General features: G+C 35.6%; 1 protein-coding gene across 2 annotated transcripts; it reads right to left on the bottom strand.

The window, feature by feature from the left end:
- Window positions 1-8802: 8802 nt before the first annotated feature.
- On the bottom strand, window positions 8803-25542 carry MRPL50 (mitochondrial ribosomal protein L50). 2 transcript variants are annotated; one of them, XM_069474493.1, is made up of 3 exons: window positions 25426-25542; window positions 9944-10220; window positions 8803-8832 (listed from the first exon to the last, which is right to left on the bottom strand). In XM_069474493.1, exons 1-3 carry the CDS (start codon window positions 25515-25517, stop codon window positions 8803-8805), a joined length of 399 nt encoding a protein of 132 aa, XP_069330594.1. In that variant the 5' UTR covers window positions 25518-25542. The 2 variants fall into 2 exon arrangements, with proteins under 2 accessions (XP_069330594.1, XP_069330593.1); XM_069474492.1 differs by lacking the exon at window positions 8803-8832 and having other exon boundaries at window positions 9442-10220.
- Between the last annotated feature and the right edge of the window lie 171 nt (window positions 25543-25713).

Below are 25713 nucleotides of genomic sequence, written 5' to 3' on the forward strand. Positions count from 1 at the left end.
TATATAAATTTTCTATCTTGTTTCATCTGAGTCATGCCTTTGGAAATGCGAATTTAGAGTTGTCTAGCTAATAATCCTTTAGGACAATAAGACAGGTTGTCTTATTCTATAGTGCCTGATAAATATCTCTCATCTAAGCAATGCTTGGTTTGTGGATGGCAGTTCCAAGGTAAATGGACCACATCCTGTTTGGAAGGCTGCTACTCTGATTAAACAAGAGTTAAGGAAACCTCTTTTCTTTTGAGCTGTTTATAGCTTATAACAATTGAGTAAAATATACTTTTGTGAGAAAAAATTACCTTTTTCTCTACCTGTTACCCCAAATTTGTCAACTATTTGTATTTTTATTTTATTGCAATATATTTATATAAGTTCAATAAGAATGTTTACTTTGCAACAGGACACACTGGAGACACTGATTATTTTACAAAGGCTTTGACTGGAATAGCATATTTTCAAATATGATCAGGGAGCTTTGAGAAATTGAGGTTGACTTTACAGAGCTGATAAAAAATAGCCCCTTAGAAAGACTGGCCTTGGTACCTTGATTACGTGTTCCTTTACAAGGTTCCTGACCTGTGGTAAAGAATTTCACTTTCTTAAAGGCCTAAGAACCTGAAGTTATTTTGGGACCTTGAGAAGAGAAAAATTCACCCAATTTGTATAGCTATTGCAGACAGTCTGATGGCAAATCCTTGGTGTGGCTAGCCTCGAGGCTTTAAAAAGTTTAATCCTAGATTCCTTATTAAAAACTTCCCAAAAAAACAGTTTTTTATTATAAGATGAAGTCTTACTCTATCCCCCAGCTGGTCTCAAATGCTGGAGCTCACTTGATTCTCCTGCCTCAAGAAAGACAAAGACGGTCATTATATAATGGTGAAGGGAACAATTCAACAAGAAGACATAACAATCCTAAATATCTGTGCACCTAACACAGGTGCACCCAGATTCATAAAGCAAATCCTACTTGATCTAAACAAAATGATAAACGACAGCATTGTAATAGCCAGGGACTTCAATACTCCACTGACAGAATGGGACAGATCTTCCAAGCAGAAAATAAACCAAGAAAAAATGGACTTAAACAGGACTCTAGAACAAATGGGCCAAAAAGACATTTACAGAACATTCTAACCCAAAACTATTGAATATACATTCTTCTCATCAGCTTACAGAACATTCTCTAAGATTGATCATATCCTAGGCCACAAAACATGTCTCAACAAATTTAAAAAATAGAAATTATACCATGTGTCTTCTTAGACCACAGTGGAATAAAATTAGGAATCAATTCCAACAGAAACATTCAACTCTACACAGTCATAGAAATTAAACAACCTACTGCTGGGCAATTATTGGGTCAAGGAGGAAATTAAGATGGAAATCAAAAGATTCTTTGAATTAAATGACAAAGAGCACACAAGTTACCAAAATCTGTGGGATTCTACAAAAGCAGTCCTAAGAGGAAAATTCATAGCCTTAAATGCCTTATGTCCAAAAGACAGAGTTCACAAATCAACAATCTAATGAATTGTCTCAAGGAATTGGAATAGGAAGAACAAACCAATCCTAAACCCAGAAGAAGAAAAGAAATAAGTAAGGACAGAGCAAAGCTAAATGAAATCAATTTAAAAAATATACAAAAGATTAATAAAACAAAACGTTGTTTCTTCAAAAAGATAAACAAAATTGATAGGCCTTGTGCTAGATTAACCAGAAACAGAAAAGAATGGACCCTAATAAGCTCAGTTAGAAATGAAAAAGGAGATATTAAAACTGATACCACAGAAATACAAAACATCATCTCTGAATACTATAAAAATCTCTATGCACATAATCTTGAAAACATTGAAGAAATGGACAAATTCTTGGAAATACACAACCTCTCTAGGCTCAGTCAGGAAGAAACAGAACTCCTGAACAGACCAATATCAAGTAATGAAATCGAAGCAGCATTACAAAATCTTCCAACAAAAAAATGTCCTGGACCAGATGGCTTCACAGCTAGCTGAATTTTACCAGACCTCCAAAGAAAAACTGATACTTACACTGCAGAAATTATTTCATAACACCCACCCAACATGGCTTCTGTCCCTAAATCTCTATTATTTCTTTCTGATAAACTGGATTTGTCAGGCTCTTTCTGTAATTGGTTCCATGAACAAACATAAAATGAACCCCCTGCCCCATACATGTTTTCCCTGTAGCTTTCTTATGTTTTGGATTTCCAGGCCAGCAGAGCTCGGCAACTAGAACACCATAATCTTTCTGTTTAGTTAACTCTTTTACCTTTTGAGTTGTCTCCCAGAAAAAACACACTCTTCACAGGATAACAATGCCAAGACTCACCATCCACCACCAACCTGTGTCTTCTGAGTTAGACCTCCTTCATGCATTGTTTTCAACACAATCTGCTCCAATACACATAACCACCTTCCTGAACCCCTTATAAAAACCCCTACGCTCAGTTGGTCAGGGAGATGGATTTGAAGCAGCACTCCCAACTCACAGGTAATGTCATTTGTAATAAATTCCCTTTCTTATTCATAAATCTTCATTGTTGCAGTAATTGGTTTTCTGTGTAGTGAGCAACTGGACCTAGGACAGAAACCCTGGTAGGTTCGGTGACATTTCTTCAGCCTCTCAGCTCCCTTGGCCTTTGGCGGTAGGTTTGCATAGACCTGCTCACCGTGGAACAGGCTCGCTCACAGCATGGTGACTAGGTGGGAAGGGAAAGCATCCCAAGAGAGATAGAACTAGGTGGAAAATACATCTTTTATATCCTAGACTTAGAAATCACATAGGATAATCCCTGCCATTTTGTATTGGTTGGAGCAGTCACAAGCCCCCATCAAAATTCAAGTGGAGAAAACATAGACCCTATTTACAATGGGAGAAATATCAGTCACATTGTAAAATAAATAAATAAATAAAATTTAAAAAATAAAAAACATGTGGATGGGATGTGTATATTTGTGTATTTGTGTAGTCATCTTTGGGAAATTCATTCTGCCACAACAGGAAAGGAGGAATAAAGGAGCAAATAATAAATGAGATGAATAGAAAACAAAACCAACATGCGAGATTTAAATCCAGTCATATTAATAATCACATTGAATATAAATGGATTAAACACTCCAATTAGAAGTAGAGAAAGAAATAAAGGGTACCCAAATTGAGAAAAAGGAGGTCAAACTATCTCTGTTCACTGAGGATATGATCTTGTATCTATAAAACCCCATAAACTCCATGAGAAGACTCCAAGAATGGAGAAATAAATTCAGCAAAGTCTCAGGTTATAATATCAATTATAAAATTTAGTAGCATTTCTATATACTGATAATAGTCAAGCTGACAGTCGAATCAAGAACTCAATACTATTAATATTTACAATAGCCGCAAAGAAAATAAAATACCTAGGAATACACTTAACCAAGGAGGTAAAAGATTTCTAGAAGAACTTCCATACATTGATGAAAGAAATCATAGGTGACCCAAACAAATGGAAAAATATCTCATGCTCATGGACTGGTAGAATCAACATTGTTAAAATGTCCATACTGCCTAAAGCAATTTATAGATTTGACACAATCCCCATCAAAATACTAATGTCATATTTCACAAATCTAGAAAGAATAATTCTATGCTCCATTTGGAACCAAAAAAGAGCCCAAAGAGCCAAAGTAATCTTAAGCAAAAAGAACAAATCTGGAGACATCACATTACCTGACTTCAAATTGTACTACAAGGCAATAGTAACCAAAACAGCATGGTACTGGTCTAAAAGTAGAGATATATTAATAGATCAATGGAACAGAATAGAGAACCCAAAAATCATCTACCTGCAATGAACTGATCTTTAACAAAGCAGATCTTTGGGGAAACGAAGCCCTACTCAATAAATGGTGCTGGGAAAGCTGGATAGCCACATGTAGAAGAATGAAACAGGACCCCTATCTCTTGCCATATACAAAAAATTAATTCAAGGTGGATAAAACACTTATATGTAAAGCATGAAACCATAGGAATTCTAGAAGAAAATGTAAGGAAACCTCTTCTAGATATTGGCCTAGGCAAAGAATTTATGACTAAGACCCCAAACACAAATACAGCAAAAACAAAAATAAATGGGACTTAATTAAATCAAAAAGCTTCTGCACAGCAAAGGAAATAATCAACAGAGTTAATACAAAACCTACAGAATAGAATATATTTGTAAACTATACACCTGATAAAGGCTAATATCCAGAATCTACAAAAAACTCAAACAAATCAGGAAGAAAAAACTATACAACCCCATTAAAAGTGGGCAGAAGATACAACAGAAATTTTTCAAAAGAAGATAGACAAATGACCAACAAGCATAGGAAAAAATGCTCAACATCACTAATCATCAAGAAAATGCAAATTAAAACCACAATGATATACCACCTTACCCATCAGAATGGCCATTATTAAAAAGTTCAAAAACAACAGATGCTGGCATGGATGCGGAGAGAAGGGAATGATTATACACTGTTGGTGGGATTGCAAGTTAGTGTAGCCTCGATGGAAAATAGCATGGAGATTTCTTAAAGAAATACTGACTTACCATCTGATCCAACAATCCCACTGCTGAGTATCTACCCAAAGGAAAAGAAGTCATTTTATCAAAAAATACCCATACTCAGTGTTTACTGCAGCACAATTCGCAATTGCAAAGATGTGGAATCAACCTAAGTTCCCATCAATTTATGAGTGGATAAAGAAAATGTATATACTACATATCATGGAGTACTAGTCCTGCTATAAGAAGGAATCAAATAATGTCTTTTGCAGCAAGTTGGATGGAACTGGAGACTAATATCCTAAGTGAAATATCTCAGGAATGGAAAAACAAACACCACATGTACTCTCTAATAATTGGGATCTAAATAATAGGAACACATTGGCACAAAGAGATGTTAAAGATATTGGAAAACAAGAAGAGTGGAGTGTGGAGGGGTGAGGGGTAAAAACTTACCTCTTGGGTACAAGGAACACAAGGTATCCATGTAACAAAAACATTTGCATCCCCTTAATATTTTGAAATAAAAAAGAATTATTAACCAGAATAAAGAATTCCTAAAAAATAATTTCTAAAAATCTCAGTTGAATATGAGAAAAAGACTTAAACAGGCATTTAACAATAGGAAACACAAGTATATGGGAAAAAGGATTAATATCATTTGTCATCAAAAATTGAAATTAAAATCATGGGAAATAATTCATGCCTACAAACTTGGCACAAATTAAAAATTCTGAAAATGAGTTCAGCAGGAAGCTTTACACCAAGATTCAGGCCCTACTAAGGGAATATAAATGGGCACCACCACTTTAGAAAGCAATTAGATATTATCTAATAAATGTGACAATATGAATAACTTTGATCCAGCAAATCCACCTCTAGAGAATAAAAATAAATGAATTACAACCACATGCAATAAACTGGATGAATATTACAAACATAATACTGAATTTTAGAAGCTGGTCATAAATATATACAAATAAATCTTTTAAATTTATAAGTGCTTATAAAACTATAGGGCATAATTTTGGAGTGAATTTTTAAATAAAAACCAGGAGAGGATTACCAGAAAACTGGATTGTGGTGAAAAATTATCAGTGTAATTCATATTGACAGACTGTACATAAATGGATGGAAAAAATATACCATACAAGAGTAAGCATAAGAAACCTTTAGTGGCTATACTAATGTCAGATAAAGTAGATTTCAAGATCAGGAGTACTATCAGAGACAAAAGATAATAAATAATGACAACATCATAAACATCATAAATCCTTATGATGACAAGGCCATAAAAACCATAAATTCTAATAACAGATTTCAAAATATACAGAGCAAAAATTGACAGAATTAAAGGGAGAAATAGACAATTCTATAATCATGGTGGGAGATTTTAACATTCCTCTTTTAGCAATTGATAGAATAACTTGACAAAAATCAGTAAAGGCACAAACACTATTAATGGCCTTAACCTAATTGCCCCAACAACTTCAAGTATATAGGGTATGTTCAACAAGACAAGGCATTAGCTAAGCCATAAAATAAATCTCAATAAATGTAAAAATATTAAAATTACATATTCTCCATAATAAAATTAGAAATTAATATTATCTAGAAAACTCTAAAATATTTGAAAAATCAAATATATTTCTGATAAACCATCACCCAAAAAGAAATCACACCAGAAATTAGAAAATATTTCAAACTGAATGATAATGGAAGTACAATATAAAAAATATTTTAAAACTTGTAAAATGAAGCTAAAACTAAAAAATTGATAAACTGCAAACTAGACTGATAAAATAAAAAGAACACAAGTAACAAATACCCAAAATGAAAGTGGGCTTATTCATTATAGATCTGACATTAATTAGAGAATATTATGAACAAGTTTATGTCAACTAATTTGACAACTTACATGAAATGAATAAACTGCTTAAAAAATTTACCAAAGAATAAAGGCGATCAGTAGCATAATAATTAATGAAAAACTGTGGAACAACCTACTGAAAATGAAACAATGTAAAAGTAATTACAGACAGATAAAATTGAGTTCTATTTCAAGTACCTGCCGCTTTGTGTGTTAGGATTCACAGAACACATGCAAATAGGATTACAAATCAAAGAAACAGGACCAAGTTATTCATTCCTAGGTTTGCGGTGAAGAAATTTACAGTGAAATAACTTCTACTTTTGTTGTAGGAAGATTTATGGCAGACCAATACCCTAGGAATTAGATATGCCAGATAAAAACAACATAAAAGCAAAACACTGGGAACAATTTAAATATCCAATAATAGAATATTGATTGGATAACTGCATGACATCAGTTATGGAATATGATAGTAATCAAATTATTTATTTATTTATTTATTTATTTTTTGAGACAGAGTCTCACTCTGTTGCCCAGGCTAGAGTGAGTGCCGTAGTATCATTCTAGCTCACAGCAACCTCAAACTCCTGGGCTTAAGCAATCCTTCTGCCTGAGCCTCCCGAGTAGCTGGGACTACAGGCATGCGCCACTATGCCCGGCTAATATTTTTTTATATATATATATTTTTAGTTGTCCAGATAATTTCTATTTTTAGTAGAGACGGGGTCTCGCTCTTGGTCAGACTCGTCTTGAACTCCTGACCTTGAGCGATCTTCCGGCCTCGGCCTCCCAGAGTGCTAGGATTACAGGCGTGAGCCACCGCGCCTGGCCTAAATTTTTTATTCTTAAATCTATTTAAAAATACAGGGACATGCTCATAATGTGAAGGGGGTGCATGATGCCATAGCAATTGTAAAATACAGGAAGAAAAATTTTTTTTTTCCATTTGGAAATATACCAAAATATTAGGTAATTATCTGAGTAGCAGGACAGATTTTTTTTTGTTCTTATTTTAGTCCTTCCTAATTTTCCAAAAAGAATGGCTACTTTGATAACCAGAAAAATAATGGCACGTTACAATAAAAAAGAGCAGAGGCAAAATTCTATTTTATACTGCTTAAAACACATATATGAAAAATCATTCTATTGACTCTGAATCTCTATCATATTAGCAGATTTCATGTAAGCATGCCTCCAGAGCTTATAGGACATTCAACTAAATAAAATTAGTTAACTGATACCACTTTTATATAGCAGTCATTAATTTTTTTAATATAAGCCTCTTAAGATTACATCATGTTTGGTTGCCTTATTAATCAAGTTAGTAAACCAAATTTAACCTTTCAGGAAAACTGAAATACTCACTGTATTGAACTGTTAACCAGTGATGCCCTCTAGAGTTTACTGATGGATGTGCAATTTACCCTTTCTTGGTTAAATTTACCAGGTCCGTTGTTTCAGGGAGTGATGCTTGTCTCCCATCTAAATACTAACATTTAGGGCCATGTTACTTAAAACATAATCAGCATTACCTAGGAACTTCTGAATTATGCAGAAGCTCAGAATCCACTCCAGATCTACTGAATCAGAATCTGCATTTTAAAAAGATACCCAAATGATTCACATGCACATTAAATTTTGAGAGATACTGCTATAGGATATAAAGAACTAATTTCTTCTGTCTTAACAATCGCATGAAAAAGCCTGGTTTTTGCAAGCACTTCTCCGGCTGTAACCAAGTGTTTTTCCACACTGACCTCCCCATCCCTTACTTCCATCTTGCCCTTTGTGCATTTTTCTGTCTTCAGATCAGAAGAAAAAATTGTATAGAAAATAAAATAATGAGATCCTATATGTAAAATTTAAATGTTTCCATGTTGAATCCCTCTTTTACATAGTAGAAGCAAAGAGATATAGTAGGCCTTTGGTATCTGTGGGTTTACCACCTATGGATTTAACCAACCATGGGATCAAAAATGTTTGAAAAAGAGGTCTGTACTGAACACGTACACTTTTTTCCTTGTCATTATTCCCTAAATATAAAGAATAACAAGTATTTATATATCATTTACATTGTATTAGGTATTATAAGTAGTCTAGAGACGATTTAAAGTATATGGGAGGATGTGCATAGGTTACATGCAAATACTACACCATTTTTTATAAGGAACTTGGGCATCTGTTAATTTTGGTACAAGAAGGGTCCTAGAACCAATTCCCCCATGGATATCAAGGAACGACTGTAATTACATCAGCTCTAATGTCTAAGCTCCCGGGCTCCAGACATTTCTTGTGAATATAGTACCTGCTAATGACATTTATAGGGCATGACTATACAGTTAACTAATTTTCCTAATGAACATGCCAGAATTTATATACCCAACTAATTTTTGCCCTCTTCAAAGGAGTCATCCTGGAAAAGAAAATAAATGAAATTTCCTTTGTTTAAAACTTTTCTGTCACTTTTCCTTTGTAATTGTCAGTAGTCAAGATAAAACAATATAAGAAATTCCTGCTTCCTGTCTCATTACTCTCTAGTCATATTTAAAACTTGAACAAAAATAATTCCTAATTTAATCACTAATTTTGTGATTCAAGACAATGTGACAATCTGCTATTTGAGTAATTTCCACAAATTAAGTACATCGAATTACAAAGACTTGACACTCCAGTGTAGGTACCCAACGCCACTTTTTAAAAGTTATAGAAAAGATAAAAGGTTTAAAATAAGCATCATCTCCTCTGAGGAGGAGCATATGCAATTAAGTATAGAACCTAGCATATCTCTTATTAGAAAAAAATCAAAGCACTTAATAGTTGGCACATAGACTAGTTTTTTCAAAGTTATAATATATACTTTAAAGAAATGGCAAGGGAAAAAAGAAAAGCAAATGTCACTTAAAAAATTAAAAACACACATAATTTTAATAAATCTACTTTAATTCCAAAAGAAATTAATCCAGAATGGACAGTAATATACAATATAGATATTTATGTTTCTCTTCTAAATACTTAATCTATATGTGCTAAATATAATAATTCTGTCTTGGATTTTGAAGTCCTAATAGAATTAAAACATTTTCATGCAACTACTACTTTGTGCCTATGAAGGGTCTGAACTTGTAATGTCCTCCTGTATTAAGCTCAAGTTAATTTCAATGTTTTCTCAAGAAGAAATTTTTCATAAATTATTAATGACTCAATTCCATTAAAAAAATGGCTTCAGCAAATGTGAAGATAGAAAATCTTCTTTGTTGATTCATGATATGAGGCAAAAAAAAAGAGATGATGCATTCTTCTACAGAAAACGTGGGTTTAAAGAACAGCTCTGATGGCATTTTATACATCAAAAGGTCTAATAAGCAGCCCCCTTCCTCAAGGGGAAAAATGATTTCAATGTGCTCCCTTTCTGCTCAATAACTCCAAGTGATTTTCAAATTAGGAGGCAGATTACTAGCATTAAGTTCATCAAATTTAGATCTATCTTGAACAGGGACATTATAGAAATCAAGAACATCTCTGACCCTGCACATCTGGTGAAGCCTGGAGTTAGGGACTGCATGGCCCAAGTCATCAGCTAAATGTGCCAAGAGATTGAACTTCAGATGACCATCTTCCAGGGAGATATCCTGCCAATTACTAGGAAGAGGTGAACCAAAAACTTCTTTCACATAAGATTCCAAACGATTCTGGAGATCTTCAGGTGGTACGTATGTTCGGCTTCGTAAGGGTGGACACACCAGGATAGGTTCCTTTTTCACCTCTTCTACTGTCTCAGCTACCACTGGCTGTTTCTCCTTTCTGAAATGATCAAAAACAAGTTTGTGAATCTTTGGTTGACTGCATTAATGGTTTGTGTCGACAAACACTAAACCAAATCTTGCCCACCAATCAAAATCAATAAATAATTTGCACACTCACTACTCTTTGAGCATGCTGGAGAATAAGAAAAAATGATACGTTCCTGCCCTTGGAATGCTTACAGTTGAATTGAGTTGGCACAGGCAGAAAACAAAAGCTAAGTATATATTACCCATACTGTAGGAATTCCTAAGATTGGATGAAGAAGTAAGTAAGGTAAATCATTCTGTCTGGGATTCTCAGTCCTCCAAAATCTAATCCCAATATATCTTTCTAACCTTACCTCCCATTAATCTCCAATATATACTCCATGTCCTACTCAAACTAAACTATATTCTGTTTCCAAAACACACTCCTACTTTCCTGACACCATCTGCTGGCTTGAGTTATATCTTTTCTGAAATGCCTTTCATCTTTACCTATGAAATTTTACTTACCCTGTAAGTCTTAGGATAGAACTGTTCTCTTGACAGAAGCTTTACCTGATTCTACAATCAAAAACAAGTGTAAGATCCTCTGATCTCCTTGGCACTTTATATCGCTCTCATAGCTTATCACATACTGAGTTTTAATTTTATTTACATTCTACTTATAGGAAAACAGTCTGCTGCATGGCAAGAGTGACGCCATCTTAAAACCGCCATCATGACCAATGTTTGCTGTATAATCAAGATGTTCTGTAGCAAGATCTTTAAACAATGCCTGTAGCATAGAAAGCCCTCAGAAAGATGCTTATCTAATCTCCACAGTGATCACAAGTTTCAGCAAGAAAATCTGAAACATGACCACCTGCCTGTCTTTACCCTAAAAGCTAAGGATATTCTGGAGGGTGAGTGCAGGGATCCACCATTTTGTGGTTGCCCAAGATACTGCTTCTGTTCCTAATTCCCTATTAAATATTTCCTTCAGAGACACTGGATTTGTCGGACTCTTTCTTTGATCTCTCACTTCCCTCAGCCTCTAGGGATAGGTCTCTATATATCTGCTCACCACAGAACGTAATTCTCTTACTATATCAGGGTTTCTTAGGCTCAACACTACTGACATTTTGGACAAGATAATTTGTTATTATGGAGGGCTGTCCTGTTCATTGTAGAATGTTTAGTAGCATCCCTGCTTTTGTCTACTAGATGCCAGTAGCACTCCTGTCCCCGAGTCATGACAACCAAAAGACAGTGCCAAATGTACCTGGTATACAAAAATGTCTCTGGTTGAGAACCCCTGTACCAGATTATAAGCTCCTGAAGATAGATGTTTTATTGATTTGGGAGGTATTTTGAAAACACATTTAATAACTGACTGAATAACTATTATTGAGTAGATAGGCCAATATGAAGTAATTGACCTAACATATATTATTTAAGTGCTTAATAAAAGATGTGTTCATAAATTACCTAGAGATTCCTGTTTTCCATGGAGTTGGCATCTGATTGGGACTGCTCATCCCTATAGAAATTGGAGGCACCAGAAAAAAATGGTGTTTGGTCAAGAATATGGTTTTTAATGCGATTCCTCCTTGCCTTAAAGACTTTGTTCTAGCAATTAATCTCTCTTTCTGGATCAATTTTTAAAATCAACTTCTTACTACCTACTAGAGTATTCCCAGGGCACAAAGTATACTGCAATATCTCCTATTTTTAAAGAAAAAAGATTTCCCCTAGACTCCATGTTCCCCTCTAGCTACTGCTCACCTTTCAACAAAACTTCAGAAAAGACTTGTCTATACTTATTATCTAACTCCTCACCTCCCATATTCTCCTCAAATCATTGCAGTCAAATCTCATCACATATAGAAGAAAATTCACATACATGGATTAAACATCCCAATCAAAAGATACAGAGTGGCTGAATGAATTAAAAAACAAGACCCAACTATATGCTGTCCACAAGAAACTCATTTTAGATTCAAGGACACACACAGGCTGAAAGTGAAAAGATGGAAAAAGATATTCCATGGAAATGTTAGCCAAAAGAAAGCAGGAGTAGGAGTAGCTATACATACATCAGACGGTCAAAAACTGTCTCTAGAGACAAAGATGAAGGTCTTTACAGAATGATAAAAAGGTCAATTTAACAGGAAGATATAACAATTGTAAATACATGTGTACCCAACATGAGAGCACCTGAGTATATAAAGAAAATATTGATAGATCTGAAAGGAGAAATTGTCAACAATACAATAATAGTAGGAAAATTCAGTATCCCACTTTCAATAATGGATTGAACATACAGACAGGAAATCAATAAACAATGGACTTGCATACCATTATAGACCAAATGGACCCAACAGAACTTTCTATCTGACAGCAGAAGAATATACAATCTTCTCCAGCACACACAGAACATTCTCTAGGTCATGTATTAGGTCACAAAACAAGTCTTTACAAATTTAACAAGATCAAAATTATACCAAGTATCTTTTCTGACCACAATAGAATTAAACTAGAAATCACTAACAGCAAGAAAATGAAAAAAAGTGACAAATGGAAACTAAACAACACACTCTTAAACAACCACTGATTCAAAGAGGAAATAAAAAAAAATTTAAAAAATAAGACAAAACAAAACAAAACATACCAGAATTTATGAGATGCAGAAAAAGCAATAATAAGAGGAAAGTTTATAGCAATAAATACCTCTATTAAAAAAGAAAGGTTTCAAAGAATTTAACATTTAACCTCAAAGAATTAGAAAAAGAAAAAATAAAGCCCAAAGTTAGCCCAAAGAAGGAAGGAAATAATAAAGATCAGAGTAGACATAAACTCAGTAGAGAACAGAAAAACAATAGAAAAAAAAAATCAACAAAACTAAGAGCCGGTTTTTTGAAAAGATAAACAAAAACTGACAAACCTTTAGCTAGACTAACAAATAAAATCAGAAATGAAAGAAGAAACATTACAACAGATGTCACAGAAATAAAAAGTATTATAAGAGAATATTATGAACTATTATACGCCAACAAATTGGATAACCAATAAGAAATGGATAAATTTCTAGAAACATGCAACCTACTAAGATCAAGTCAAGAAAAAATAAATGGTAATGTAAATTAGCACAGCCATTATTAAAAACTCAACGGAGGTTTGTCAAAAAACTAAAAATAGGCTGGCAGCAGTGGCTCATGCCTGTAATCCTAGCACTTTGGGAGGCCAAGGCAGGAGGATTTCTTGATGCCAGGAGTATGAGACCAGCCTGAGCAACATAGTGAGACCCTATCTCTACAAAAAATAAAAAAATTAGCTGGGCACAGTCACATGTGCCTATAGTCCTGGATACCCAGGAGGCTGAGGCAGGAGGATCGCTTAGGTCTGAGGTTACAGTGAGCTATGATGGCACCACTGCACTCTAGCCCAGGCAACAGAGCGAGACCCTATCTCAAAAAAAAAAAAGGAAAAGAAAAAATTACCATGTGATTCAGCAATATTTGAAATCAGTACACCAAAGACATATCTGCACTACCAAATTCACCGCAGCACTATTCACAATAGCCAAGCTATGGAATCAACCTAAGTGTCCATCAACAAATAAATGGATAAAGAAAATGTAGCGCATACAAACACACACACACACGCACACACACACATACATATACATATAATGGAATAATATTCAGCCTTTAAAAAGAAGGAAATTTGGTCATTTGCAACAACATGGATGGAATTAGAAAACATTATGCTTAGTAAAATAAGCCAGGCACAGAAGGACAAATACTGCATGTTCTCACTTATATATATGGCAACTAAAACAATTGAACTCAAAGAAGCAGAGGCTGAGGGTAAGGGGGAGATATGGAGGGAATGAGGAGATAAATGGTCAAAGTCAAAGCCTCTACTAGAAAGGAGAAATAAGTTTTTTCCCCTCTGAGGTACATTACACAATGTGGTGAATATAGTAAGTAAGTATATGTTATACACTTAAAAAAACAATAAAACAATATAGTTAATAAAAAATATTTAGAAAAGCAAAAAACCATTTAACAGAATTTAGAATGATAGTTACTTTGAGGCAGACATAGTGGGAGCCATTAGGGAACCTGTTGTACAGGGCTAAATATGGGTAATGTATTTCTTAATTGGGTCATGTATACATGGATGTCCATTTTATTATTGGTCTTTAATCTAAACCTCTATGTTTTATGAATTCTTTCCTAAGTATTACATTAAAAATAAAGCTATTTGTGTGACTAGAAAAAAATAAGAAGGAATAGAAAGCCTATACAGATCAATAATAAATAAGGAGACTGAAGCAGTAATTGAAAACTTCCCAACAAAGAAAAGCCCAGCACTACATGGCCCTGAGTTAATTTTACCAAATATTCAAAGAATAAATACCAATTCTCCTTAAACTGTTCCAAAAAAAACAGAAGAAGAAACACTTCCAAACACATTTTATGAGGCAAGCATCACCCTTATACCGAAGCCAGACAAAGACACCACAAGACAACTACAGGCCAATATCCCTAATGAAAATGGATACAAAAATTCTCAACAAAATGCTATCAAAACAAATTCAACAGCATATCAAAAAGATTTTAAACTATGACCAAGTAGAATTTATCCCTGAAATGCAAGGCTGGGTCAACATATGTAAATCAATAAATGTGATACACCACATTAATAGAATGAAAGTAAAAACCACATAATCACCTCAATAGATGGAGAAAAAGCATTTGACAAAGTTCAACACCCACTCATGATAAAAACTCTAAACAAAATAGGTATGGAAAAAACTTACCTTGACACAATAAAGATGATCTAGAAAAAGCATACAGCTAACATCATAATCAATGGAAAAAATGGAAAGTTTTTTTCTCTAGGAACCAGTACAAGGCAAGAATGCCAACTCTCACCAGTTCAATTAAATACAATACTAGAAATTCTAGCCATAGTTATTAGGGAAGAGAAAAAGAGGCATCCAAATCAGAAAGAAGAAGTAAAATTGCCTGTTTGCAGAATATATGATCTTAATAATAGAAAACACCAATGACTGTATAAAAAATCTGTTAGAACTAAGAAACAAATTCAGAAAAGATGAAAGACACAAAATCAACATACAAAAAGTATTTCTTTACACCAACAACAAACTATGTGAAAAGAAAATTAAAAAACAAACCCATTTACAATAGCATCACATAATCAAAATACTTAAAAAGAAATTTAACTAAGGTGGCATGTGAAACATCTGTACACTGAAAACTACAAAACAATGATGAAAGAAATTGAAGGCAACACAAATAAATGGAAAGATATTCATGCACTGGAAGAATTAATATTGTTAAAATGTCTATACTACCCAAAGCAATGGGTAAATTATAGCTTCAATGCAATGCTTATCAAAATTCTAATGGCATTTTCTGCAGAAGGAGAAAAAAAACAATCCTAAAATTTGTATGGAATCACAAAAGACCCAGAATAGCAAAAGCAATTTTGAGGAAGAACAAAGTTGGAGGTATAATATTTCCTGACTTAAAATTCTATTACAAAGCTATAGTAATCGAAACAGTATGGTACTGGCATATAACAGATACACAAGCCAAAGGAATAAAATAGAGAACCCATAAATAAAACCATGCATATACAGTCAAGTAATTTTTGACAAAGGTGTCAAGAATATATAATAGGGAAAAGATAATCTCTTCAATATGGTGTTGGGAAAACTGAATATTCACATGCAAAAGAATGAAAATGGATCTTTATCTCACACCATACACAAAACATAATTCAAATGATGTAAAACCTTAAATGTGAGGTCTGAAACCACAAAAACTCCTATAAGATAAGATAGGGGAAAGCTCCTTGACATTGGTCTTAGCATTAATTTCTTAGATATGATGCCAAAAGCACAGGCAACAAAAGCAAAAATAATCAAGCGGCAATACATAGAATTAAAAAGCTTCTGCAAGGCAAAAGAAGCAACAAAATGAAAAAGGCAACTTACAGACGGGGAGAAAATATCTGTAAAATAAAAATCTAATGTCTGACAATATATAAAATATATAAGGAATTGAAACAAACCAACAGCAAAAAACCAAATAAGCTGATTAAACCATGGGCAAAGGACTTGAACAGACATTTCTCCATAGACAACATTCAGATGGCCAACAAGGAAAAGGTGCTCAACATTACTTATCAGAGAAATTTAAATCAAAATCATAACGAGAGGAGGCAGAACAAGATAGCTGAATAGAACCCTACAGTGATTATTCCCCCACCCTCATGGGAATATCATATTGAATAACTATCCACACAAGAAAGCACCTTCATAAAAAACAAAACAAAACAAAACAAAACAACAGGTGAGAGATCACAGAACCTCATGGCATAGTAACAAGGAAAGTAGCACTGAAGAGGGAAGGAAGGACAATCTTCCACTACCTCCCCATCCCTAATCCCAGACAGTGCAGCTAGGAGAAAGAATCTGTGCGCTTGGGGGTGGGACAGCACAGTGAATGTGGGAGTTTGCATTAGAACTCAGCATTTCCCTGTCACAAAGGAACACAGAATCAAGCAGAATTCTGCTGGTGCCCACAAAGGGAGCATTTAGACTAGACCTGTACCAGACAGGACTCTACCACCCTGGCAGGAGGAATCCAAGTCCTGGCTGGCTTCACCACTAGCTGACTAAAGTGGCCTGGGACCCAGAATAAATTGTGCCAACTGCCAGGCCATAGTGACTGCAGTCCTTAGGGAAGCCCCAGTGTTGTGCTCGTCTTTGAGGCTATAGTTTTGGGGTGTGAACCAGCACGACATGAGCTGTGCTGGCCATGGGAGTGCCTGCATTCCTCAACCTGAACTCCAGGCATGCAGCCCAGAGAAAGACTCCTTCCACCCATGGGAAGAAAAGGGGAGAGTACAGTAGACTTTGTCTTGGAACTGTGTACCAGCCCCAACAAAGTAAAATAAAGCACTGGTTAATAAAATCCTGAAGCCCCTGATTTCAGGCCATCATTCCAGGACAGCATTTCTAGACTCATGATGGGCCAGAAAGGAATCTGCTGCCCTACTGGGATGAACCCAAATCTCAGCAGGCTTCACCACCTGCTGATTAAAGTAGGCTCAGGCCTTGAATAAACATTAGCTTCTGTCAGGAAGTAGTGGCCTCAAGTCTTGGACAAACCCCAGTACTGTGCTGGTCCAGAAGGCTGTGGACTTCAGGTGTAACCGAGAGCAGTACCAGCTGTGGTGGCCATGGGAATGCCTACATCACCCCTCACCCAACTCCATGCAGCCCAGCATGGAGAGAAACTCCTTTCAGTTGGGGAAAGAGAGGGAAGAAAGAGTGAGGGACTTTACTTGGGAACCCAGAGAATTCTCCCTTATTTTCCCCAAGTCCACGAGGGCACAGTATTTAGAAATCTGCAAAAGTTGCAGTGTACCTGGGCACAGGGTGCCCTCTATTGCTAAAACAGCTGCAGTGACCACAGAATTAGGTAACAACACTCAGTCCCCGTAGAATTCTTAGAAAGCTCTCTGAAGAAAGATGGGCATAAACAAAGCCAGACTGCAAAGACTGGAATTAATACCTAACTCTTCAGTGCCCAGACACTGACCAATGTCCACAAGCATCAAGAACATCTGGGGAAAATATGACCTCACCAAATGGCCAATCCAAGAGTGATGGAGATATGTGACCTCTCAGACAGGGAATTCAAAAGAGCTGTTTTGAGGAAACTCAATGTACTTCAAGAAAACACAGACAAAAACTACAAATTCTATCAGAGAAATTTAACAAACAGATTGACATAAAAAAGAATCAAACAGAAATCCCGGAGATGAAAAATTCAATTGACAAGCTGAAAAATACATCAGAGTGTCTCAACATCAGAATTATCAAGCAGAGGAAGGAATTAGTGAGCTCAAAGACAGGCTATTTGAAAATACACAGAGGTGAAAAAAGAATGAAAAAAAAATGAAGTACACTTACAAGATCTAGAAAATAGCCTCAAAAGGGCAAATGCAAAAGTTATTGGCCTTAAAGAGGATATAGAGAAAGAGACTAGTGTAGAAAGTTTATTCAAAGAAATAATAACAGAGAACTTTTCAAAAAGAAAGATATGACTGTCCAGATTCAAGAAGGTCAAAGAACACCAAGCAGATTCAAACCAAGTAAGACTACTGCAATGCATATAATAAACTCTCAAAGGTCAAAGACAAAGAATGGGTCCTAAAAGCAGTAAAAGAAAAAAGCAGCAAATAACATATAAAGGAGCTCTGATACACCTAGCAGAAGACTCCTCAACAGAAACCTTATAGGCCAGGAGAGAATGGGGTGATATATTCAAAGTGCTGAAAGGGGAGGGGTAGGGGGGAAATGTCAACCAAGAATACTATACCCAGCAAAGATATCCTTAAAATATGAAGGCAAAATAAAGACTTTCCTAGATAAATAAAAGGAAATTCAACATCACCTGACCTGTCTTACAAGAAATGCTAAAGGGAGTTCTTCAATCTAAAAGAAAAGGATACTAACATGCAATAAGAAATCATCTGAAGATGTGAAACTCACTGATTAAAAAAACACAGAAAATTCAGGATAGTAATTGTGAACACAGTAATTGTGGTGTAAAGCACTCATGTCTTTAGTATGAAAACTAAAAGACAAACTATCAAAAATGATAACTGCTACAACAATTTGTTAAGACACAGGCAATATAAAAAATATAAATAGGGGCAGGGCTTGGTGGCTCACACCTGTAATCCTAGCACTCTGGGAGGCCAAGGCAGGAGGATTGTTTGAGCTCAGAGTTTGAGACCAACCTGAGCAAGAGCGAGACCCCATCTCTACTAAAAATAGAAAGAAAGAAATTATATGGACAGCTAAAATACATATAGAAAAATTAGCCAGGCATGGTGGCACATGCCTGTAGTTCCAGCTACTTGGGAGGCTGAGGCAGAAGGATTGATTGCTTGAGCCCAGGAGTTTGAGGTGCTGTGAGCTAGGCTGACACCATGGCACTCTAGCCCAGGCAACAGAGCGAGACTCTGTCTCAAAAAAATAAATAAATAAAATAAATAAACAGGGACAACAAAAAGTAAAAAAAGGTGAAGGAATTAGAGTTGAAGTGTAGAGTTTTTTAGTTTTTTCTTTGCTTGTTTCTTTGTGATCAAAGTTAAGTTGTCATCTGTTTAAAATAATTTGTTATAATTGTGTAAGATATTTTCTGTAAGACTCATGGTAACCACAATGCAAAAACCTGTAACAGATACATTAAAAATAAAAAGCATGGAATTAAGACATACTACCAGAGTAAAACACTTATCCAAAAAGAAAGAAAGGAAGAGGGGACTTACTAAAAAAAACCCAAAAATCAAATAACAAAATGGCAGTAGTAAGTCCTTACCCATCAATAATATTAAGTGGAAATGGGCAAACTCTTCAATTAAAACAGTGGTCTCCAACCTTTTTGGCACCAGAGGTGGGTTTCATGGAAGACAATTTTTCCACGGACTGAGGATGGGAAGGTGGGGTACCATGAGTGGGGCAGGGGATGGTGCAGAGCTCAGGCAGCCATGCACAGCCCATTTCCTAACAGGCCATAGACTGGTAATGGGCTGCAGCCCAGGGGTTGGGGACCACAGGATGAAAAAACACACAGTGGCTGAATGGATTAAGAAACAAGACTCAACTATGCTGCCTTCAAGAAATTCACTTCACCTATAAAAACACGTAGACTGAAAGTTAAGAGCAGGAAAAAGATATTACATGCAAATAGGAAAAAACGAGCAGGAGTAGCTTTACTTATATAAGATAAAATAGATTTCAAGTCACAAACTATAAAAAGAGACAAAGGTCATTATATAATGATAAAAAGGTCAACTCAGCAAAAAGGACATAACAACTCTAAATATATATGGAACCAATATCGGAGCACCCAAACATATAAATAATAGGTCTAAAATGAGAAACAGACTGCAATACAATAATAATAGGAGACTTCAACACCCCATTTTTAGCAATGGACAGATCAACCAGACAGAAAATCAACAAAGAAACATCAAACTACACTCTAGACTAAATGGACCTGACATTTACAGAACATTTCAGCCAGCTGCTACAGAATACATATTCTTCTCATCGGCACATGGAACATTCTTCAGAGTAGACCATATGTTAGGCCACAAGTCTTAACAAATTCAAAAAAACTGAAATCCTATCAAGTATCTTTTCTGACCACAATAAAATAAAACTAGAAATCAATAACAAGAGGAACTCTGGAAACTATACAAATAAATGAAACTTAAACAACATGCTCCTGAATGATCAATAGATCAATGATGAAATTAAGAAGGAAATTAAAGAATTTCTTGAAATAATAAAAATGATAACAAAACATACCAAAACCTACAAGAAACAGCAAAAGCAGTAATAAAAGGGAAGTTTATAGCAATATACACCAACATCAAAACAGAAGAAAAATTTTAAACAAACAACCAAATGCCAATATTTAGAAAATCTAGAAGAAAAGGATAAATTCCTAGACACATATAACCTGCCAAGATTCAGCCATGAAGAAACAGAAAACCTGAACAGACCAATAATGAGTAATGAGACAGAAGCAGTAATAGAAAGTATCCCATCTAGGAAAAACCTGATGGCTTCACTACTGAACTCTAGCAAACATTTAAAGAAAAACTAATACCAACTAATACCAGTTCTACTCAAACTATTCCAAAAAATTGAAGAGGAGGAAATACTTCTAAACTCCTAAGAGGCCAGCATTACCCTGATACGAAAACCAGAAAAAGACACCACACAAAAAAGAAAACCGCAGACCAATATCCCTGATGAGCATACATGTAAAAACTCTAAATAAAATACTAGCAAACAGAATACAGTAACACATTAAAAATATCATTTACCATGATCAAGTAGGATTCATCCCAGGGATGCAAGGATGGTTCAACATACATAAGTCAATAAATGTGATACCACACATTAACAGAATTAAGAACAAAACCATATGATTTCAATAGATGCTGAAAAAGCATTTGATAAAATTCAATATCCCTTCATGATAAAAACTCTCAATAAACTGAGTATAGAAGGAACATATCTCAAAACGATAAAGGCAGCCGGGCACGGTGGCTCACGCCTGTAATCCTAGCACTCTGGGAGGCCGAGGTGGGTGGATCGTTTGAGCTCAGGAGTTCGAGACCAGCCTGAGCAAGAGCGAGACCCCATCTCTACTAAAAAATAGAAAGAAATTATATGGACAGCTAAAAATATATATAGAAAAAATTAGCCGGGCATGGTGGTGCATGCCTGTAGTCCCAACTACTCAGGAGGCTGAGACAGGAGGATCCCTTGAGCCCAGGAGTTTGAGGTTGCTGTGAGCAAGGCTGATGCCACAGCACTCACTCTAGCCTGGGCAACAAAGTGAAACTCTGTCTCAAAAAAAAAAAAAAAAAAATGATAAAGGCCATATATGACAAACCCACAGCTAGCATCATACTAAATAGAGAAAAATTGAAAGCCTTTCCTCTAAGATCCGAAACAAGACAAGGATGCCCACTTTCACCACTTTTATTCAACATGGAACTGGAAGGTCTAGCCAAAGCAGTTAGACAAGAGAAAGAAACAGCATCAAAACTGGAAAGGAAGGAGTCAAATTGTCCTTGTTTTCAGATGACGTGATCTTATATTTAGAAAAATTTAAAGACTCCACCAAAAAATTGTTTGAACTGTTAAACAAATTCAGTAAAGTTGCAGGATACAAAATCAACATATAAGAAAGATCTCTACAATAAAAACAATAAAACGCTGATGGAAGAAATTGAAGAGGACACCAAAAAAAAGGAGAGTTATCTCATGTTCATGGATTGGAAAAATTAATATTGTTAAAATATCCATACTACCCAAAACAAGCTACAGACTCAATGTAATCCCTATCAAAATACCAATGTAGCCAGTCACGTGGCTCAGGTCTGTACTTTGAAAGGCCAAAGCTAGAGGATTACTTGAGTCCAGGAGTTTGAGACAGGCTGAGTGGCATAGCAAGACCAAGTCTCTACAAAAAAATAAGAAAAATTAACTGGATGTGGTGGTATGGCCTGTAGTCCCAGCTACTCTCTTGCTAAAGCAAGAGGATCACTTGGAGCCCAGAAGTTTGAGGCTGCAGTCAGCTATGACCATGCCACTGCACTTCAGCCTAAACAACAGAGTAAGATCTCATCTGAAACAAAAATCCAATGACATTCTTCACAGAAATGGAAAAAAAAATACTAAAATTCATATGTAACCACACAAGACCCTAAATAACCAAAGCAATGCTAAAAGAACAAAGCTGGAGGCATTATATCACCTGACTTCAAAGTATATTATGAAGCTATAGTAAGCAAAACAGCATGGTACTGGCAAAAAAACAGACACATAGACCAATGAAACAGAATAGAGAAACCAGAAGTAAATCCACACATTTAGAGCTAACTCATTTTCAACAAAGGCATCAAGAACATATATTGGGGATAGGACAGTCTCTTCAATAAGTGGTTCTGGAAAAACTGGATAACTATATGCAGAAGAAAAAAACTAGATACCTATCTTTCGTCACATACAAAATCAAATAAAATGGATTAAAGACTTAAATGTAAATCCAGAAACTATGAAACTACTAAAAGAAAACACTGGGGAAGTGCTTCAGGACATTGTTCTTGGCAAGGACCTCCTGAGTAAGACTTCAAAAGCACAGGCAATAAGAGCAAAAATAGGCAAATGGGATTACATCAAGATAAAAAGTTTCTGCACAGTAAAGGCAACAATCAATAAAGTGAAGAGACAATCTACAGAATGGGAGAAAATGCATGCAAACTATTCATCTGAAAAAGGATCAACAGCCAGAATAGATAAGGAGTTTAAACAACTCAATACCTATATATATATATATATATATGTATGTATATATAATTTAACAATGGGCAAAAGATCTTGATAGCCATTTCTTAAAAGAAGACACAAATTATTAATAGGTATATGAAAAAATGGTCACTAATCAGCATCAGGGAAATGCAACTCAAAACCACAATGAGATACTCTCTCACCTCAAAGTGACTACTATCAAAAAGACAGAAAATAACAAATGCTAAGAAGGATGTGGAGAAATGGGACACTAGTAAACTGTTGGTGGGTGGGAATGTAAATCAGTACAGCCACTATGGAAAACAGTATGGAAGTTCCTCAAAAAACTAAAAATAGAACTACCATATGATCCAACAATCCCACTGCTGGATTTACATACAAAAGAAAGGAAATCGGTCTACCAAAGAGATATCGGCACTTCCACGTTTATTGCAGCACTATTCACGATAACCAAGATATGGAGTCAACCTAAGTTTCCATCAATGGATAAAAAAAAAGTGTTACATATACACAATGGAGTATTACTCAGCCATAAAAATGAATGAAATCCTGTCATTTGCAGCAACACAGGTGGGACTGGAGGCCATTGTTAAGTGAAATAAGCCAGGCACAGAAAGAAAAATACCTTATATTTCTCACTCCTATATGCGAGAATTAAAAAAATTGGTCTCATGGAGACAGTAAATAGAATGGTGCTTACCAGAGGCTGGAAAGGGTAGTGGTGAGAAGGCTATGAAGAGGGTTTGGTTAATGGGTACAAACAAACAGTTAGACAGAAGGAATAAGTTCTAGTTGCATAGCAGGGCAACTACAATTACCAATAATTTATTGTATATTTCCAACACAGCTAGAAGCGAAGATTTGGAATGTTCTCAACATAAGGAGATAAATGTTTGACAGGATGGATATTTCAGTTACTCAGATTAGGTCATTCCACATTGTATGCTTACATCAAAGTATCACATGAACACCATAAATGTAACTATCATGCATCCATAAAAAATTTTAAAAACAAAACACAATGAGATATCACCTCACACCCATTAGGATGGTCATTATCAAAAAGACAAGTGTTGGTGAGGATGTGGAAAAAAGGGCAATCTTATCCACTGTTCATGGGAATGTAAATTGGTATGGCCATTATGGAAAACAGTATGGAGATTCCTCAAGAAAATTATAAATAGAAATATCCTATGATCTAGCAACATAGACTACTGGGTATATACCCAAAGGACACAAAATCAGTATCTGAAAGAGATACCTGCACTCCCATGTTCATCGCACCAATATTCATAATAGCCAAGATATGGAAACAACCTATGTGTCCCCTGACAGATGAATGGATCATGAAATTGTGATATATAATTTTGATACATATCTATATGTCAAAATTAAAGAAACTGTGAATATACACAGAATGGAATATTATTCAGCCTTAAAAAAGGAAATTTGTTATGACATGTATGAACCTGGAAAACATTATCCTAAGACAAACAAGCCAAGAAAAATACTGCACAATCTTATATGTGGAATTGGTATTGGATACTTGAAATTTGCTAAGAGTAAATCTTAAGTGTTTTCACTACACATAAAAAAATAGTAACTATGTCGACATGAATATGATAATCAGCTTGACTGCAGTAATCAGTTCACTATTTATATTAAAATATCTAAAATATCAAGTTTTATACCTTAAATATAAATACAATTTTGAAAAAATAAATAAGAAATGTAATTCATTTCTTCCATCTCAGGATTCTCTTATTTTCACTAGTTTTCTTTATAATTCACCCCTTCCTGTAGTTACATTAGCATTTGTTCATTCCTTCCTCCATTAGAACACATGCCTTAAGAGAACAAAAATTTGGTCTTAGTCACCACTGTATTCCTACAACACCCAAAATATAGCGTTTTCACGTTCAGATTCTAAGTTAATCGTTAAAAACGAGTCATTTGTTTCCTAACACACTAGGTGCCTCGCACACGTGGTCAATCCTGTTTGCTTAATAAAAGAAAGACGTGGAAGGGAAAGGGGTCGGTATTTCCGATATAAGATGAGAAAAATGAGGCCAAGCGCTTAAGTGACTAGGCCCACTGCTTTCGGAGACCGGCATTGAAACTTCTGAACTCGGGACCCTAAGGTACTTTCTTGTCCTCCCCCTAATCAGTCGCAGGACCATGGTCCCGTCTTAATACTATGACACTGTCTTCTGAACTGGTCCCTTCATCCTCCTCAGTTTCTCTCCTTACTTTCCGTGAACGAGACCCACCGTCCAACCTTCAGCTTTACCTGAATCGAGACCAAAATTCTCTGCGTGGCGCCCCTGAGACTATCCACATGAAGCCTCGTCTGGTAATGCTGGACACAGACAGCGCTGCCATTTTCGATGAAAACCACCGGCCTGTACTCAGCCCTCGCCCGACAGTGTCGCGCCCAGACTAACCAATAGGATGCAAGTTTAGTGGCAGGTGTTCCGTTTTTCCTAGCGTCTCCCTCTCCCTTTGCACGCCGGGAAATGTAGTCCAGCAGCCATTGCCGGCGGAGGCTGGACCACGACCCTCTCTAGGAGCATGACGG

The sequence above is a fragment of the Eulemur rufifrons genome, chromosome 7 (assembly GCF_041146395.1).
Source record: "Eulemur rufifrons isolate Redbay chromosome 7, OSU_ERuf_1, whole genome shotgun sequence".
Classification (NCBI taxonomy): domain Eukaryota; kingdom Metazoa; phylum Chordata; class Mammalia; order Primates; family Lemuridae; genus Eulemur; species Eulemur rufifrons.

Bases quoted from the DNA above. Each gene is read 5' to 3' on its own strand.
- MRPL50 (XM_069474492.1), bottom strand. From the start codon at position 25,517: ATGGCAGCGCTGTCTGTGTCCAGCATTACCAGACGAGGCTTCATGTGG. The intron at 10,221-25,425 runs GTAAAGCTGAAG...TGATCATTTCAG, and splicing joins GAATTTTGGTCTCGATTCAG to AAAGGAGAAACAGCCAGTGG.